General features: G+C 45.8%; 1 protein-coding gene across 1 annotated transcript; it reads right to left on the minus strand.

The window, feature by feature from the left end:
- Positions 1-435: 435 nt before the first annotated feature.
- Positions 436-12,144, minus strand: LOC135392603 (doublesex- and mab-3-related transcription factor A2-like). Its single transcript, XM_064623309.1, has 3 exons — positions 11,655-12,144; positions 1,833-2,142; positions 436-1,705 (listed from the first exon to the last, which is right to left on the minus strand). Exons 1-3 carry the CDS (start codon positions 12,043-12,045, stop codon positions 1,303-1,305), a joined length of 1,104 nt encoding a protein of 367 aa, XP_064479379.1. The 5' UTR covers positions 12,046-12,144; the 3' UTR covers positions 436-1,302.
- Positions 12,145-16,323: the final 4,179 nt, after the last annotated feature.

Raw genomic sequence — 16,323 nt, forward strand, 5'->3', positions numbered from 1 at the left:
TCTGTATGGCACATCGTGGGCAATAGCATGGCATCAGAAGCTGCTATAGGATCAGAGTACTGCATAACCATGGGCCGTGCTTCTTGTTACATAGTAGGCCCATTTTTGCTGTTAATCGGTCCATCTAGACGACTAAGGGCCGGCTACTGAGTGCTCAGACTTGGTTCTACATCGGCCCTGTGTTGGCCCCACGTCTTATAGGTCGGTCTGCTACATTGGACCAATGTTGGCAGCATTATGTCGGGTCGAGTAAGGCCAATGTGAATACCCAAACTTGCCCAACCTTGGCCCCACCTTTTTTTCTTTTTTTCCTTTTGCAAGCACTGACAACTACTTTTATGTCGGAAGCACACGTCAGCCCGGCATTTTGCCGACGTTGTTTTTCCCCTTGGGACTAAATCGTTCCCCATGTCTGTTGAGAATCGACACAGACTATCTCGTTTCCAATATTTATTCGTATACTCACATAGTATCTTTACAACAATGCACAGATATCTTGTAAGACATTCCTTCGTAGGGCAACAACGAGGTAACCGAACATTGAGAACATACTGTTGATAACGTCAGCTAATTGGCAATAATAAACCCCGCTATCGTATACTATCTTCCTCCCATAAACAGACCTGCTGATTTACGAGTGAACGTGGCTTGCAAATGTAACATCATATTACTGCCAAGACTCATTACGAACACATTGCATAGATGCGACACAACACGAAATCATCACTATACATGGTTAGATACAGACACAAAAATTTCCTCACAAGCAGTAGCCCGAGGAACCTTCTAGATTTACCACCCTGTCAACATATAGTTATAAAGCAGTAAAAAGAGCTTTACACGCTAAGATGACATTAAAATTTTATCGTTTTATAATACATTCTTATTTCCCTACATACATAGTGTACAAGCAAAGAAGGTAAGACAAGCGCGGGACATCGCGAAAAGACTTATCGCATTCTCACCCTTGAGAGGAGTGTTTGGCTGACACCATCCCAAAAAGGCTTCTCGCGTTATCTGTATTCAAGCACACATCACCATTTTGTGCAGCTGCCGTCGTCCTTCTGCTGCGCCAACGAACGCTTTCTGTATACATTTTATGCGGTACTGGTCGAAACTTGGTCACTCCTATTGGTCTATTTTCATCCAGCTTCAAAGAGAGAGAGAGTAGGACACGCAATTTATTATCTATGAAAATTGTAATGAGAGGGACACTTTTGCATTCAAATGGCGTAACTATAGCTCGCATGCAGCTGTGTCGTTCGGCTTCGAAAGCATCGTAAACCATGACTGAATTTGAATTCAAACCCCATCTCCATTCTTCTCATCAGCTGGCGAATCAGGTGCCCTACCGTGCCAGACATCTTCCGCAAAGTATTTTCCCGACTTTTTACGACCTCCCTCGTTAGTCATGGCCATGTTGAATACGCCGAGCTCAGGTCGTAGAGGCCCCTGAGGGAAGAGTCCCGGGTACGCGGGAACTGTCAGGAGACCAGTGGGTACGTGTGCTGCTGGTGGTGGGTACGGCCTGCGGAAGTTCTGGTGGTAGGCCTGTTGAGAGGACGCCATAGTCGGCAGGAGAGACATAAAAGGTGGTGGAGGAACGGCTGCACCACTTAGTGGTGAGGAGGATGATGGAGAAGGTTCGTCCTGGCGGAGGGTGAGAAGGAGTTGATCGATGGCTAGTAGGACATCACCCTTACACCTATAAGGACATGGTTTGTTATGAGCGGTCTCCAGAGCGTTTTGCTCTCTTGTAGTTGCCATGAATCGGATCGAAAATACAATGTTAGTTGGCGACCAGGAAAAAGAAACTCTCCAGAGGTACTTACTTATCAAGAACAGCCTGGAGAGCATCTTGGGACTTTGAAGGGAAAACCCGACAAAGCGTATCCAGAGGGGATCTCCTGTTTTGGGTCGCCGGCTCTACCGGGGGTCCCTTCGAGTCTAGAGCCAGGGGCTCTACCGGGGAAGATGGTCCACCAACGTCACCATCGTCCATGGAAGAACCACCAGAGGATTCGTCGTCTGTGTGACGTCGCTGGGATTGCTCCAAGGATGGGGATGGGGGACTCGCTCTTCCTGCCGAGCTGCTACTGCTCGGTTCGGGACCGTCCGAACTCAGCCGGCTGCGTTTCCACTCTAAAAAAAGGGAAAACAAAGCTCAGACATGTGTAGAGATCCACCATAAACGTGCGGCGAGAAAGAAAATCCTGCACTATATTACACAGACCGTCCTTCCCACGCGGCAATTGTGCCGACACTGCTGAATTTTACGAGGCGTTTCCAAAATCTGCCACCGTGTGGCGTTCAGAATGGGCCGCGCGTCTGGAAATAACGCGTCTGCAGATGTATTCGATTAAAGCACCCGTCGCCATTGACACCTCGTGCTGTTTTATGTTGGCACAATTGCCCCCTCGTGTGGCTACATCCTTTCCAGACGTCCCTGTTTTATTCCGCACCGGGAAATAATGGGAAAGCAGTCTTTGCACCCCCATCCAATACCGGCAAGGTTTATACTGACGCTTGCCAATGGTTGCGCCTCGAAGGGCATTGTAATCTTTGGAATCTTCAACTCGGGTGAAATTTTCAACAACATATTCGACTTTTATCGATTGAAAAAGAGACTACTTATGTATTGTTCATCTCTTATTGCAGCCCTCCAACAACACATGGAGTGCGCGTTATTTTAACCAGCACAAATAATAATCTGGACGGTGGGAAATTCTTTTAGCCCTTCCTTGCCATTAATAAAGCGTGTGACCCTCGATTAGATAGCACCCGTCACATTCCAGCCTCTAGGTGGAAATTTAATAAGCGATATAGTATTATTGGAGGCGGCCAAGAATGCGCCAAAGGTGTCCCCGTGTTGGAAAGACTATATAGAGAGAGAGACTGTCAGGAAAGTTAGATGACAAAAGGGAGGCTTTATGGCTCTGCTGCGTGCCACGCGTGCCCTCCTCACAGAGGAATGCTAGCTTCGGGTTACGTCCGATTATGAGCTAGACGCCCGTCAGAAGTGAATTTGTTTCTGGGCCTCATAAAGGGAAGACTGCGAGGACGGTTATTAGATTAAATCACATCTCATAAGGACATTTAATTAGGTCCCAACTGCTGGGACGCGTTTTTCCTCCAGACCTTTCCAGGTCTGTACACGGTTGCTTTGCGGTGCTATCGCTGTCCATTATAAGGCCACATATAGTGTCCGTCACTCCTAGGAAGCATCCATTTTCCATGAGTGTCACACGCGTACGTATGCATTCTGGTCAAAATATGTCGTCTGCTACAGTCGCGAGCAGACAAGCAGACGAGCAATAACAACAACGATTGAGGAGTTCCATCGCCAGGGGGCGATACTCTACAAACGAGTAAGTACACGCTTGCCTTCTGAACATGACGTACAGCTACGATATCTCGCCGATACAACGACAATGGACCTCCCTATTTTAATAATAATGAAGATATCTTTTCCATGTTCATGGCAACGCACACGAACCCAGCTTCATTGGAAACATCCGCAGTTCTTATCGTCTGCAACTCCAGGCGTCTGATCGCGACTTAGCATCATTGTCGTCTTCTACACTGGCAAGCAGACGCACAAAGCATATACACCGAACAATGAAGATGTTTCTGCTCACCCCATATAAATTTCGATCATCCCGCCTGGAACCTCCCATCGTTCATTTAAGCAACTTGACAATGAACCGCATCCCCTCATAAAAGTCACATAGTTATAACTTGCGCAACATTGACTTCTCTGTGCACCTAAAATGAATGCGCCGCGGAGGAATTTAATAAAGCTTGGCTACCGTTTCTGAAATATGCGCTAAGTGTTGGTCATTCTTCATGCGATTATAAGGGAAACTTTGAAAACTGTGCATGATGTGTCAACGAGGTTATTACGCATAGCGAATTTATGAGGACGTGAACCTCTTCTTTTCCTTATTGAGCGCGCCAGTGGTATTTTCCAGGGTTTGTTGCTCATTCATAAAACATCTCGTCATCCCTCGAATACATAAAACGAACAGACTGCGATTCCTATACAGACGTCTCGACTTTATGTAGTTCCAGGAAAGGGGCTGCCTCCACAATGTATATATTGCCCTCAAGGGTCCTTCAGACACAATCACTGGCGAGTAACAACAACAACAACAGCGAGCGCATATGTCCTCACCTGCCGCCACAACGGCTTCACCAATCATGGCTTTTCCCACACCACGGGGACTCGCCCGAATATGTTCTTTTCCGGTACCGTAAAGTCGGGGCATTTCAAGTACGTCAACTACAATGACCAACTATGGATACGTAGTTTTCAAGAGAAGTCAGAGGAAGTCCCTGTCGATGATCATTCAAATAAAGTTGTTTTTTTTTTTTTTCAGAAGCTGAGTGTATGGAGAGGAGAAGGCGTCAATTTGCCACTTTGGTCTTCGGAAACTCAAGTTTGAACCGAGTTGCATTCATTGAGCACTGACAGCTCCCTGGCGGAGGACACTTAAACGTGACGTTTGTTGTCTCTCTTTTGTACACATCCATGAGTTTTCACCATGATAGACAAAAAAAGAAAAAGAGTCAGCTCCCTTTCGTGGCCAAGTCGAGACCACCAATCTCTTCTACTTATTGCGATAAAGAAAGAGAAAAAAATACGTTCATACGTAAAGAATATCCTGCAACAAAACGCCGTAGAAAATTACGAGGCATCGAAGCAACGTCAAATTACTGGCAGCGCCTTTGAAGAGAAAGAGGCGTCTTTCAAACGCGTATATTCAACGGGCTTGTATTGAGAAAGCTCATATGAGGGACGAGACATTCTAGGCGAAATGTCCTACAACATTTTTCCTGACGGCATACAATGATCTCTGTATTATAGCAGCGTGCGGGTATATGTGGGGCTGCCTTTCTACTATATGTGGGCCCTAAAGTACTTCCCTCCAGGGGGCAATGTGGAACGTATTTTATGCACTAAGATATGAAAAATGAAATTTAGTCGGTCTGGGCTATATGCAACAAGAATAGCGGTCCGGACCCTTTGTCAGTTGATCCCGGCCGGAATCCAGTATTTAACACCACCACACCAAATGGGGCGATATCTTTTTACTCCCATCTAAACATGTGACTTGACCATGGGATTTTCGCAAGAGCTGCGTTTTTTATTTATTTATTTGCGTTTGTTTTCAGTGCTCAGCAGCCGGAGCCTAGTCGATAATGCGCGTAGTCGTGCAATAAAATTACAAAAATTGACAGAACCCGAACATAGACATCGAGGTAAAATCACATTTCTTAACATAGGTCTTTAAAACTCTAAGAGAATGAAATATATCAATGTCCGACAAACTGTCACTGTATGAGAAGACCCGAATACGTCGTTGACGTCGTTGAGTGTAGGATAAAATAACTCGTTATTCCTGCTTCTTTTAGCTGACACACGCAAATTCACGGCTGTTAACAGGGCGGGGCAATCGATGAAGCCGTTTGCGACTCTCTGGAGGAATTGTTGGCACACTACTCGAGCGAAAAATCTATCGTGTATCATTTTTACAAGACGCTTCTGAACATTTTCCAGAATATCAGTATTCGTTTTCGAAAGAAACTTGTAGTTTATTTCGCGCTTCACACTGATGTAGGCGCATCGGGCAACCTAAAGTCCACCTTTTGTCGCTTCTTATCCAAGTTAAGATGAATAAGAACGGAGCATCAAGTGAGCTCGATTATCTTGTCACCGGCATCTTTTGTGAGATCCAGAAACTAAAAAAAGAAAAAACTGAAAGCTCAACGGGCTATGTTTGGAAGAGACACGAAACACCCTTTTCAAGTCGAGTTCTTCCAAATGGGATGGAACTTTAGAAACGAGGTCCACAAAATCGCAAAGGTGATAACCGTAATTAATCGTCCTTTTTCAGACGTGACTCAAAATAAGACATTATCCGATAGAACGCAACCGGACTCCGCATACTTTTTCCGCATTGTCCCTGCAGTGAACCATGAAAAGCGTCACCGGACACTCAAATATGTCCTCCCCGCTACAATTATTTGCTCCTCAAGTTGTTCGCTTTCAATATTTTGGCAGCTCCTTTTGGGGCCGCATAATAGAAGCTGAAATTCTTTCGCTCTCTCTTTACCACCCTTTGTACGGATGTACGACCGTGCGCAGAGCTCAAGCTCCCTGTCGGACTTCCCAGACATCTGTCCAGCAGGGAATCCGTCTTTTAACTTGGCAATATATTTCGTCACGAAATTGTAAAATAAGAGACTATTAAAATAGTTTGGACTCATACTTTAGTGTCGCACTTACGCATACTCTTGACACAACAACTGGCAGACACCGAAAGCAAAGAAGAGAGGAACACACAATAGGGGGGCCCGCATGCAACAACTGCTGGGCTTTCAAAAAAGAACCAAGTTACGAATTAAATGACCCAGCGGGTACGACAATGGTCCCACCGGCAATTGTCACGTGTCACACGTGAAGAAGAAGAAGAAGATCCTTGTCACCAACCACCTGGGTTGCTCAATAGAGTAGGGAACAACAAAAGGGAACAAAGATGTCTGATTTAGAGCGGAGCTGCAACTTTTTAAACGGTTTAAACTGGGGGACAGAAAAGGAGGATTCTCGTGTTGCTCGTCAATGGAGTGGTGACGTCACAGTTCTTCTACTGGCATGAGGACGTCCATCCACTGCGGTCATAGTTGCCAACATCTATTGCAAACTTTAACTGCTCTCACTATGGTGTTAAACCCGACTTTCCATCACTGGTGAACGAAAGCAAATCATTTCCAACTGCGTGTTCCCGTTAGCACATTCTGTAATGTTTGTACGTCACATTACATAATTCCCACCGTTGTCACGCTGTTAAAACAGATGCGTTCTTGATACAGAAAACGGCTGACCAATCACAGCTCCACTCTATCTCCAGTGGCTCGTTTGTCGGCTGCGTAGCCGGAGGGACAGCATGGAGTTCGTTGGAGCCCTACTCTTGGGGTGCGTTTGCTATCTGGCTCGCCGTACTTCGTTGCCATGACAACTGTCCGTAACGCGTGTGTACCGTGCGTGTGGTAAGAAATGCAAACCGCGACATACCCTTAACCCACGCAGGTGGAGCCCCAGAGAAGAACCCTCACCAAGACGATATTAACAAAGGAACCCTTTTTCCTAAAGGAAGCCGTTTAGGATTAAAGGCCACTTGAAACCGACTCTATAGAAGTATATCCAATATTGTGCGAGAGTCACTCTGCAACTAAGCGATCCGAGACGGTGCTACTTGAACGGCCGATTATCCTAGGGGATTAGCCTCTATGATCGCTTTTGATCACGTGGGGCGTTTAAAAGTAGACACCGCGTGGGGGCGCGTTCAAATGGTCAATCGGCGCCACCTGGCGTCACACAGCTCGAGTGGGTTTTGTGCGACGATATACGGCAGTAGGGACTGCCTGTTAGGGTCGGGGCTTGCATGCACGTGCGCTGGAATACGTTGTTACTGACGTCATTCTGTGGAAGATTACGCAGGTGGGGAATAACAGCAGCCGGCGATATGACTTTCGGTTCCTAAGATACGTTCGTAATATAGAAAGAATAACGCATTTTCTAGACTCGTTCACGATAAAGAATCTGAGGGTGTTGTCCCCTGTAAAGGCGAACGGCGATGACGTTAGTGCATGTCCCCTGAGGTCTTGAGGATCGTAGAATGAAACTTCTTCCCATATTTCCCACATTTTCTAGCCAACCTGCCAGTGAAAACTGTTTATTTACATCCGCTAGAAAAGACTGTTGTGGAAAAGTGCACCTTATTTATGTTCCGTTTGCCTCATCTATATGCTACACCTTCACTTGCTGTCAAATTGGGGGTTTAGAACGCGGGCGCCATTTTTCATACGTAATAAATGGTGATATTTATTTAATTAGAATACGTCACATTCGTAGGTTTTATGAGATAAAACCCAAGTTTTGGTCAAGCAGACCACGCACGTCCACCCGGAAAAGTCGCGATGCTCGGACAGCGTTCTGAGGTACGTCAGTTGACCGTCAGACAAGCTTATAGCTCTGCCTTCGGAGCTCCATTAATCACACCCAAACCCAATATAGCGCCCTTTCTTTCATTACGACACTTATGACCGTTCCATCTTTAATGGCTGTTCTATACACTTTTTCTATAGAAGGATGTTCATTAATAAACTGGGAAAATGATTCTGCCTTTTTAATTACCGCTACCATTTAGTGAGTAATGGTGGACTGGAATGCGCGATATCCACGACGGGATAGAGTTTGTCCATCAAAGGTGAAAGTGGAGCTACGTTTGTTGAACTTTGTAAGATTTCACGTGATGTCAAGAGGAACTTCCATGGCCTCAGTGCTCTTACTGCGCTCAGAGTTTTTTTTCTTTTTTTTTTTTTTTAGAAAATTGAATCTGCGTCGCCACCAACTGCACAAGTACGGCGGCAAAACAACACTGGGTCTAAAAGAAGAGACGGGATCACTGTTGCTTGACAAATTCTTTCCCATCATACTTGGGCGCAATTTTACTGGCCGTTTCCTGCCCCACGTATAACTTGTTGTTTACCAGCAACAAGCTGCTAAACGTGTCTTTACCAACGTTACTCGGTTAGGATTCCGAGCGACGCAAATATTGCTCACTTTTCCAGGACAACAACAACGATAGATGAGATGGGGTGTTTCACCGCACTGGTGTGATACCTTTACCCCATTAGAGCATGGAGCATTATATGAAGATGATGAAGGAAGGACACCCGTAAAATAAACCCGAGACATAGGCGGAGTTTACGTGTCGCGACCACGTGGTCGCGACTGGAAAATGACAGACGGACGGGACGCATCCTCTGCGTCATGGAAAGGCTGGATGTCTACCGTCGGCTTCGGTGAAGTATTGCACACTTGCATTTCACATTGCTGAACCAACTAGAATAATCAATTCTCTGCGACATTTGCACCCGTCCGACTGCACTTGAAAGGGGCACAAGCGAGCTGCTGTACATTTCCTTAGAGTCTGGAGGAAAACGTTACCACTTTCACTCGAAAATCATGGGAAGTCGCCCAGTGGTACGACCTCTACCAATCTAAAAGTGCCCGTCAATCAAGTGACGCAAAAGGGCGAAATAAATGATGTTGCATCGAATGACAGTGCTATATGACTGTAAAACCCGACGACAACAGACACACACGGACCAAGTGTCTGTTATCACCGTCCCTGTGAGGGTATATGCTTATTAAGAAAAAAAAAGAAAGGAAAGGTTAGCCAAGCAAAAGCCGGCTTGCTATTCCGAAAAAAAAAAGGAAAACGGGAAAGACAGAAAAAAAGGAAAAGGACAAGAAGGAAAGAAGAGAAGAGGCCATCTGGGTTTTACAGTCAGCTCGCTCGCGACTTGGCAATTCTTTCAGTGATGTGCAATTTTACCGGTAGCTACGTGAATACTGAAACCAGTATGAGCCCGTTCACATGTCAAAGACGACATGATTCAGTGGAAAGAATCGGTCCTTAGAAAAATGTTTCCGGGTGAAACTGTCTTATCTTTGTGTACATTCCATAAATTGTTGAGACGGCTTTCACCCACGTATAAACTGTGTCGCTATATCCTTCGCTATAGTATAGGCTCCGTTTCGTTTGAACACATTCTTTCCTCTACTCTCATTAAAAGGGCCCCTTAGTTAGTTGAAATCTCTCTTGCAGTGCATGCACAACACCACGACACCTGGAAACACTCCAGTTGAGTACTTTGAAAGACGTAATCAAGTTTCCAACATGAGCTCATGAACGTTTGTGTTATTGCACACAGCTGGCAAGTGACGGCTCGCGAACAAGACCAAAATCCCGTGCCGCAATCTTGACTCGCGTGTTGCGCGAAGGGTTAATATGTACGCAACAAAGCAACACTTGAATATAACTTGAACGATTTGAAACCCCTGGTGTCACGTACACTGCAGTACTCGGCCGGGATCAACGCACTTGGCTGGTATGCTGATGAGAGACAAGTTGCCAAAGTGAAGAGGCTCGCGGGTTGTGTTCTACGGGAACTTTACATGGAGGAGAATGATTTCACCCCCGAAACATCCGAAAATCCCGTTGGCGCTTCTAGACCGAGGTTTCTTGGGCAATGAATACATCGCTAGAATCAAGATTAAGGTGAAGAATATTGGTTTTACACCGTCTATGCGGGACACATCTTTCACGTCGTGAAATGCATTAGTGTTTCATAAATTTCCAGCTTCCTAAACCTCTTTAGTCCGATCTCTCGTAGAACAGAAATTAAAAGAAGAAATGTTGCAAAAGATAAGGACATGTATCAGGGTGGAGAAAATGCACTAAACACAGATTCGTTTACATTGAGTGTGCATGAACGTTGCTTTTACTATGCGCGCATATTGCCGGGAGCTCAAAATGATCCGCAGCCATTGTGTACACTTTGCTACGCCTGTGCCTGCTTTCTGCCCGTACACTTTCTTCGGGAAAATAACTACGTTGCAATTTCCCTCAGAGACGTGACAGATCTAAGCACTTGAGTTTCTGATAAGCAGTATATATTCTGTAAGCTCTTTGACGAAGCGACCCTGGCCTCCACATCCGCCGGCAACTACAGTTTCCAAACTTGCCGAAAGTTGCTGCCGTAAACTCCTAGACGGTGTGCGGCTTTTCCTCCTTCGTTCCGCACACGTGATCTGGACAATGATCCAATCACGTATCTTTGTTTGCCTTTTCCTCCGCATCTAATCACGGCGTGACCACAGATTTCTACTTTAGAGCGTATTAGTCCTGCTGTTGCTGCTGTCAAGACAAAACCGGATTTCTTGTCTTTCTAGTTGCTTCGGGGCTCGTTCTGCTGAATCCCCGCCCGATGATTGTGGCAACTTGGTGGAAGGGTACAAGTTGCATGTCGTGTGTTAAGCGTCCGTTAGGGAACCCTCAGGTGAAAAATTAATCGTCGCTCATAATTGCAGCTGTCTCGCGACAAAGCCCCGATTTCTAATTATTACTTCACCCGACGCCCGATTTAACCGAATTATGGGCAGCTCATTTTGCACCGGCCGCATTTTTGAAAGGCGATACTTTTAATGCAATTCGTGAGTCATATTAATACGACGCTTAGGCTTAGGAAAAATGATGAATAAAATACGCAAGGACTGTCCCATGCAAAGTGAATTAGTACGAAGGAAATGATTTCGCTCCTCCTCGGTAATCTTTGAGAACCCAGCCGGGGTATTTAATTCGGTCGTCAACAGACCGATAAGGTAACAAAGATGAACTGGGATTTCTCTTCCTTTCCAAGTCATGACACCCCGTATGATGTCAATAGAAACATGTTCCCCGTCAAGGGACCTCTCCTACACCAATTCCCATTTAGCTGCCCGCAATATGCAACATTTTTTTCTTTTTCACTTACTCGGGTAGAAACTTTGAAAATTATCGTAGGACATAGCTCCTGTTCTCGATATTCAGTATACGTATGCGTTAGACTTGCATCAGTTTCAATTTTATTGCCTAGTTCGCTTTTGCGTTGCCTTCGTATAGTTACGGAAAATCTCATAATGCTGTTAAAGCGAAGGAAAAGGGGAGTGTTTCGTTTCCGGATGGTGAGAAAATGATTTTTTTTACGCGTAGAACGAGAAAGGACAAAAAAGAATGGACGATGAGTGCGAAATGAGGACTTACCGGGACTTTTAGCCGAGTTGGCGAGAATGTGCGTCATGGCAGCCGAAAAGGTGTAACCGGCCCGGTGCATAGCGAGCAGTCCGTCGTGGCAGCCGTACAGCAAGCTGAGCTCTCGGGCCTCGTTCTCCTCTTGCGCTTGCTGTCTCCGGAGGGCCACCTGGGCTGCCATCACCCGCTGTCTCTCGGCAATCAGGGTACACTTAGCACAGACGCAGTCCCGCCATCGGCAGTAGCGCTTGTGCCCCTTCAACGCCGACACCACACCGTGGTTGCGACAACGGGCGCACTTCGGGGTCCTCTGGTATCGCTCTGCGCTCCCGCGAAGTCCCAGCAACAAAGTCCCATCCACCCCCGACGAAGACGATGCTGCACTTCCCCGGCCGGCGCTCATCTTTGGCACACTCAAAACTGGATCCTCGTCACACAAACTCCGCGCGCGTGTTACAAACTCTGGAGGAAGAGAGAGAGGGCACTCTCTCTATCCTCCTCGCCGCTCAAAGGAAGGAAAAGGCCCAATGGGAGGGCGCACGTTGGCTCTAAGGCGGTTACAACGCATCGGTATTGGAGTGAACCGGGTGATATTCAACTTTCAACTTGACAGTTACGTTATCTGCGCTAATCTTCATTTGCGCTAATTGACATATCTATTAGCGTATCTGCGGTAATCTTACGTTATCTCCGCTAATATCTGTGCGGGGCTTTTACCGACGGATAAAGCCTCCCTTTCCATCACGCCAAACACGTAACGATAGTTGGACATCAAAACTAAACTAGCCTTAATATTCGGGAGAGACATTTTTTCCACCAATTCTCTCGTACCAATATTAACGATTATATTGGTAGGTGTATTTACCACCTTCCAATGTATGACAATAAGAAAAATGTAGGAAGGTTTCTTCGTCAACGACTAAGGGTTTTCAGCTATGATAAGGCTTTTTATCCCTGTATCCCTATACGTCAAGTGGAATGGTAACAATGCATAGTGTCTTTAGACGTCGAGTGTTGTTCTACTCTAAAACCTTCGGCCTAGTTTACACAGCCGCTCTTGCTTCGCGGTGTTAAAATGGTACTCATGTAATCCTACCAGCTACTTAGTTTCTCGTCTGAGAAGCAACTTTCATTGCTGTCCACAACTTATCATCCGAACACGAACCTATCAAAGAGCGATCATCACGTCTTACTAAAGGCCCAGAAAAAAAAAAGAAAGAAATATTTCGTTGGCTGTAACAGTCAGTGACGAAATGAAAATAACCTCATAACCGAGAAAGGGATCTTATCCCAGTCAATGAAATCTTCCTGGAGTCCAAGTATATATTGGTCTCCAGGAATATTTCATTGACTGGGATAAGATCACTTTCTAATCATAATCAGTGTCATTCAGGCGACAACAAATGCGGCTCTCGAAGAAGATCACTTTCTCGGTTATGAGGTTATTTTCATTTCTTCACTGACTGTTACAGCCAACGAAATCTTTTTTTTTTTTCTTTCTGGGCCTTTAGTAAGACTTTTACCTACGAGTCCTAAGAGTGAAGGAGGTATCGATGTTATGAAAAGCATCGATTTTGTCCCGTGTTATACAATTGTGTTACAAAGATGGTGGAGGAAAAAACGACTGGAAGCAGAAACTTTACCCGTAAAGCGCTCTTCACCTCTGTACGACTCGTGATGCGGGAGAGCACGCTTCACAGGCGTTTTACAATTTCCGCGCGAATTACGCGGACGTCGTACGGGAATGAGCAAATCCATTAATTCACCTTTTCATTGAATGTTTTCGCAACAACGCGAGACAGTGGAATCGGAGGCGACCATTATTTGAATCCAGCCTCATTTTCAAAAATCCTCAAACGAGCATGTACTTTGTAATGTAAATGAAGGGAAACCAGAGCTATGCACTTCTCGTGCGCAGCAAGGACATCGCTTCGGCTTATCTGGGCCGGAAAGAGGTCCCAGCAGATAAGCGTTTATTCCACTCAGCTCTATCACTGCAAAACACGTGTCCCTCAGACACGAACGCCCTCTTTTTGCGCTCGCTTAGTTTTGGTGTTACCTCATTTGCATACCAAAGTTTGTTGTACACGCACAAAGTACACGCTCGTTTGAGGATTTTTGAAAATGAGGGTGGATTCAAATAATGGTCACTAGTTACACGTGCTTTCCCACAGGACATCCGCGTAACCCACCCGTAAAAAATTGAATCAGGTGCTGTCAGAGCTTTCTTTTTGTTTTTAAATCTATAACAGATATAAAAGAAACGCCCTGTATTGTGAATTAAGGTTCTTATGGCGAATTCGTGTGGTCATTTTGTGGCAACGGGGACTATCGTTCGGAAATTGCTAGTGTGGCACCCGCGCTAGATCACGTGATCATTGCCATCCGAACATGAATGCCAGGAATCTAGCGGTTTTAGTCGCTTGGATTACGCTAGGGCATCGCGGTCGCCCGTCTGCGGGTTCCGTCGTCTGCTAACCCGCGTGAACTTGGGCTAATGCTGGACCTCGCCACCCTCGCAGTGCGGATGTGACGACACCTGATAAAGTTGGGCAACCCGCTGCCCGGTTGTATCGATGCCGTGCGAAAAAAAAAATGCTAGCTGGCAAATCCCTCGAGTAATCTCGCACATGTTCGCGTGGCGCCTTCCAAGCGCCACGCGAACATGTGCGAGATTACTGTGCGAGATTTTGGCCAAGCGAACATGACAGCTCGACATATGAAAAAAAAAAAGAAAAAGAAAAGAAAAAAAGAAACAAGACTTGCCACGAAATGACCACCCCAATTCGTCATTAGAGAAAAAAAGCATTTGACCTTTCCCCCTTTTTTCCTCACTGCCATGTTCTATCCGTAGCGAGCCATTTTTATTTAAAAATAACATCCTTTTGCAGAGGTGTAAAATATCCTCATCTAGCGTAATCTCTCAGATGCATCGCAATTGAAAGGTTAGGGAAAGAGAGAGATACATGATGACGATGATATGGGAAAGAATGTTGACTTTTGGTCCTCATTCTCAAGGATATGCTGTTCGGAAGAAAGGTCGACGTGCACTCTTAAAACTCAACTTCACCGCATAGCACGCCAACCATCATCTCAAATGATATCGTTATCTGGCCTGATTTGTTGAAAACGGGAGGCGTACGCCTTTTTCTGTGACAATTATGAACAGCATAAGTGTCACAAAAAAAAGCGTACGCCTCCCGTTTTCAACAAATCAGGGCAGATAACGATATCATTCGAGATTATGGTTGGCGTGCTATGCGGTGAAGTTAATTTTTAAGAGTGTGCGTGCAAGTTAGACACGTGAAAGAGCGTTGCATGGAATGTAAAAACATCGCATTAACTTTCGTCGCCATCCTAAAGACAGAACTTGACCCCATAGCACGCTCTGCGCCAACCGGTGTTACGAATGATAGGGTTATCGCTTCTGATTCGAAGAGGGAGGAGTTTACGTTAATTATCATTATATCCCAATTGACACAAAAAGGCGTACGCCCCACTCTTTCTCTCGAATGAAAAGCGATAACCCTATCATTTGAGGTGATGGTTGTTGCAGAGCGTCCCCTGCGGTGAAGTTTTGTTTTCAGAGTGCAGTCTCGATGTTCCTCCAAGTTTTGTGCGGCACTAATGCGTAGCTTTAAACACAAATTATGCAAACTGGTGAAAATGATCCTCTGTCACGCCCAGATAATTGAATTTGTGAGCGAGGTACGCGCCTAGTAATGATGAAAGCGTTTCAAAAGCGCTTCGGAGCACGAATGCCTGTTAGGATCGTTCTGAGGCAAACTTGTTTCTCACGCAAGGTTCACAACGAGGGGTGACAACCTGAAATGCTCCTCCTTGCTCTCATACACACTGCTCGTGGTCGCAACCAATGTTGTGAGACGCGCATTAAAAAGTGAAAACGAGTAAAAAAGTAAGAATTTGGGAAAATGTTCATTTCTACCGAATACTGAATACGTTTTTTGAGACAAACCAGTTTCGCATAGCACACGTACACACCGGCTCTTACGCTCTCACACTATGTGAAATGGCGTAAACCGAAAGTCTGTGCCAGTACATAATAATCCGAGCGTTGAATTTCTGGTTTCCGAACAATTGGTAGAATCAGCTGCCACGTCATCGTCCGTTTGTCGGACAAAAGGCGGAGACAAAACCTCTCCAGCAAATATGGCTAAAGGTGGCACCCTTACTGGGTATCCATTACGAGAAGGGTCTCTCTCATTTCAGGACGTTTCAAAGTCGAGAGAAGGGAGATCACCCTCCTCCCAATTGCGCCCTGCGATATCAACAGTACGAAAGATAACCCACTTCCAATCGCGCTCCTGGCGTTTCACGATCGTCCCTCCTCGTCTCGGCATTGGCTACCGTGCACCACGTGATCATCAATACTGCCACGCCTCCACGGGACAGAGGGCGCGAGGGAAGCGAGCAATTTACTACACGCTGTTATGATGCGCTTCACTTTCTAAGCGACGTGGCTTAGTTACGTGTGAGCGAGAAGAGGTTGAGAATAAAAGGGGAAAGCGTCAAGACGCTCCTCGTTGCGAAGCAGGCTCGAAAATGTTGTCCGCTTTTGTGGAATGTGTCGTCTGCTCTTATTATCCGGTACGAGTCTGGATGTTCTTTAATAGTGCTGCGGATGTTGTTGTTCTTTGTTGCAGGATGGATCTACTTGAGG

Source organism: Ornithodoros turicata, chromosome 4 (genome assembly GCF_037126465.1).
Source record: "Ornithodoros turicata isolate Travis chromosome 4, ASM3712646v1, whole genome shotgun sequence".
In the NCBI taxonomy this organism is placed as follows: Eukaryota; Metazoa; Arthropoda; class Arachnida; order Ixodida; family Argasidae; genus Ornithodoros; species Ornithodoros turicata.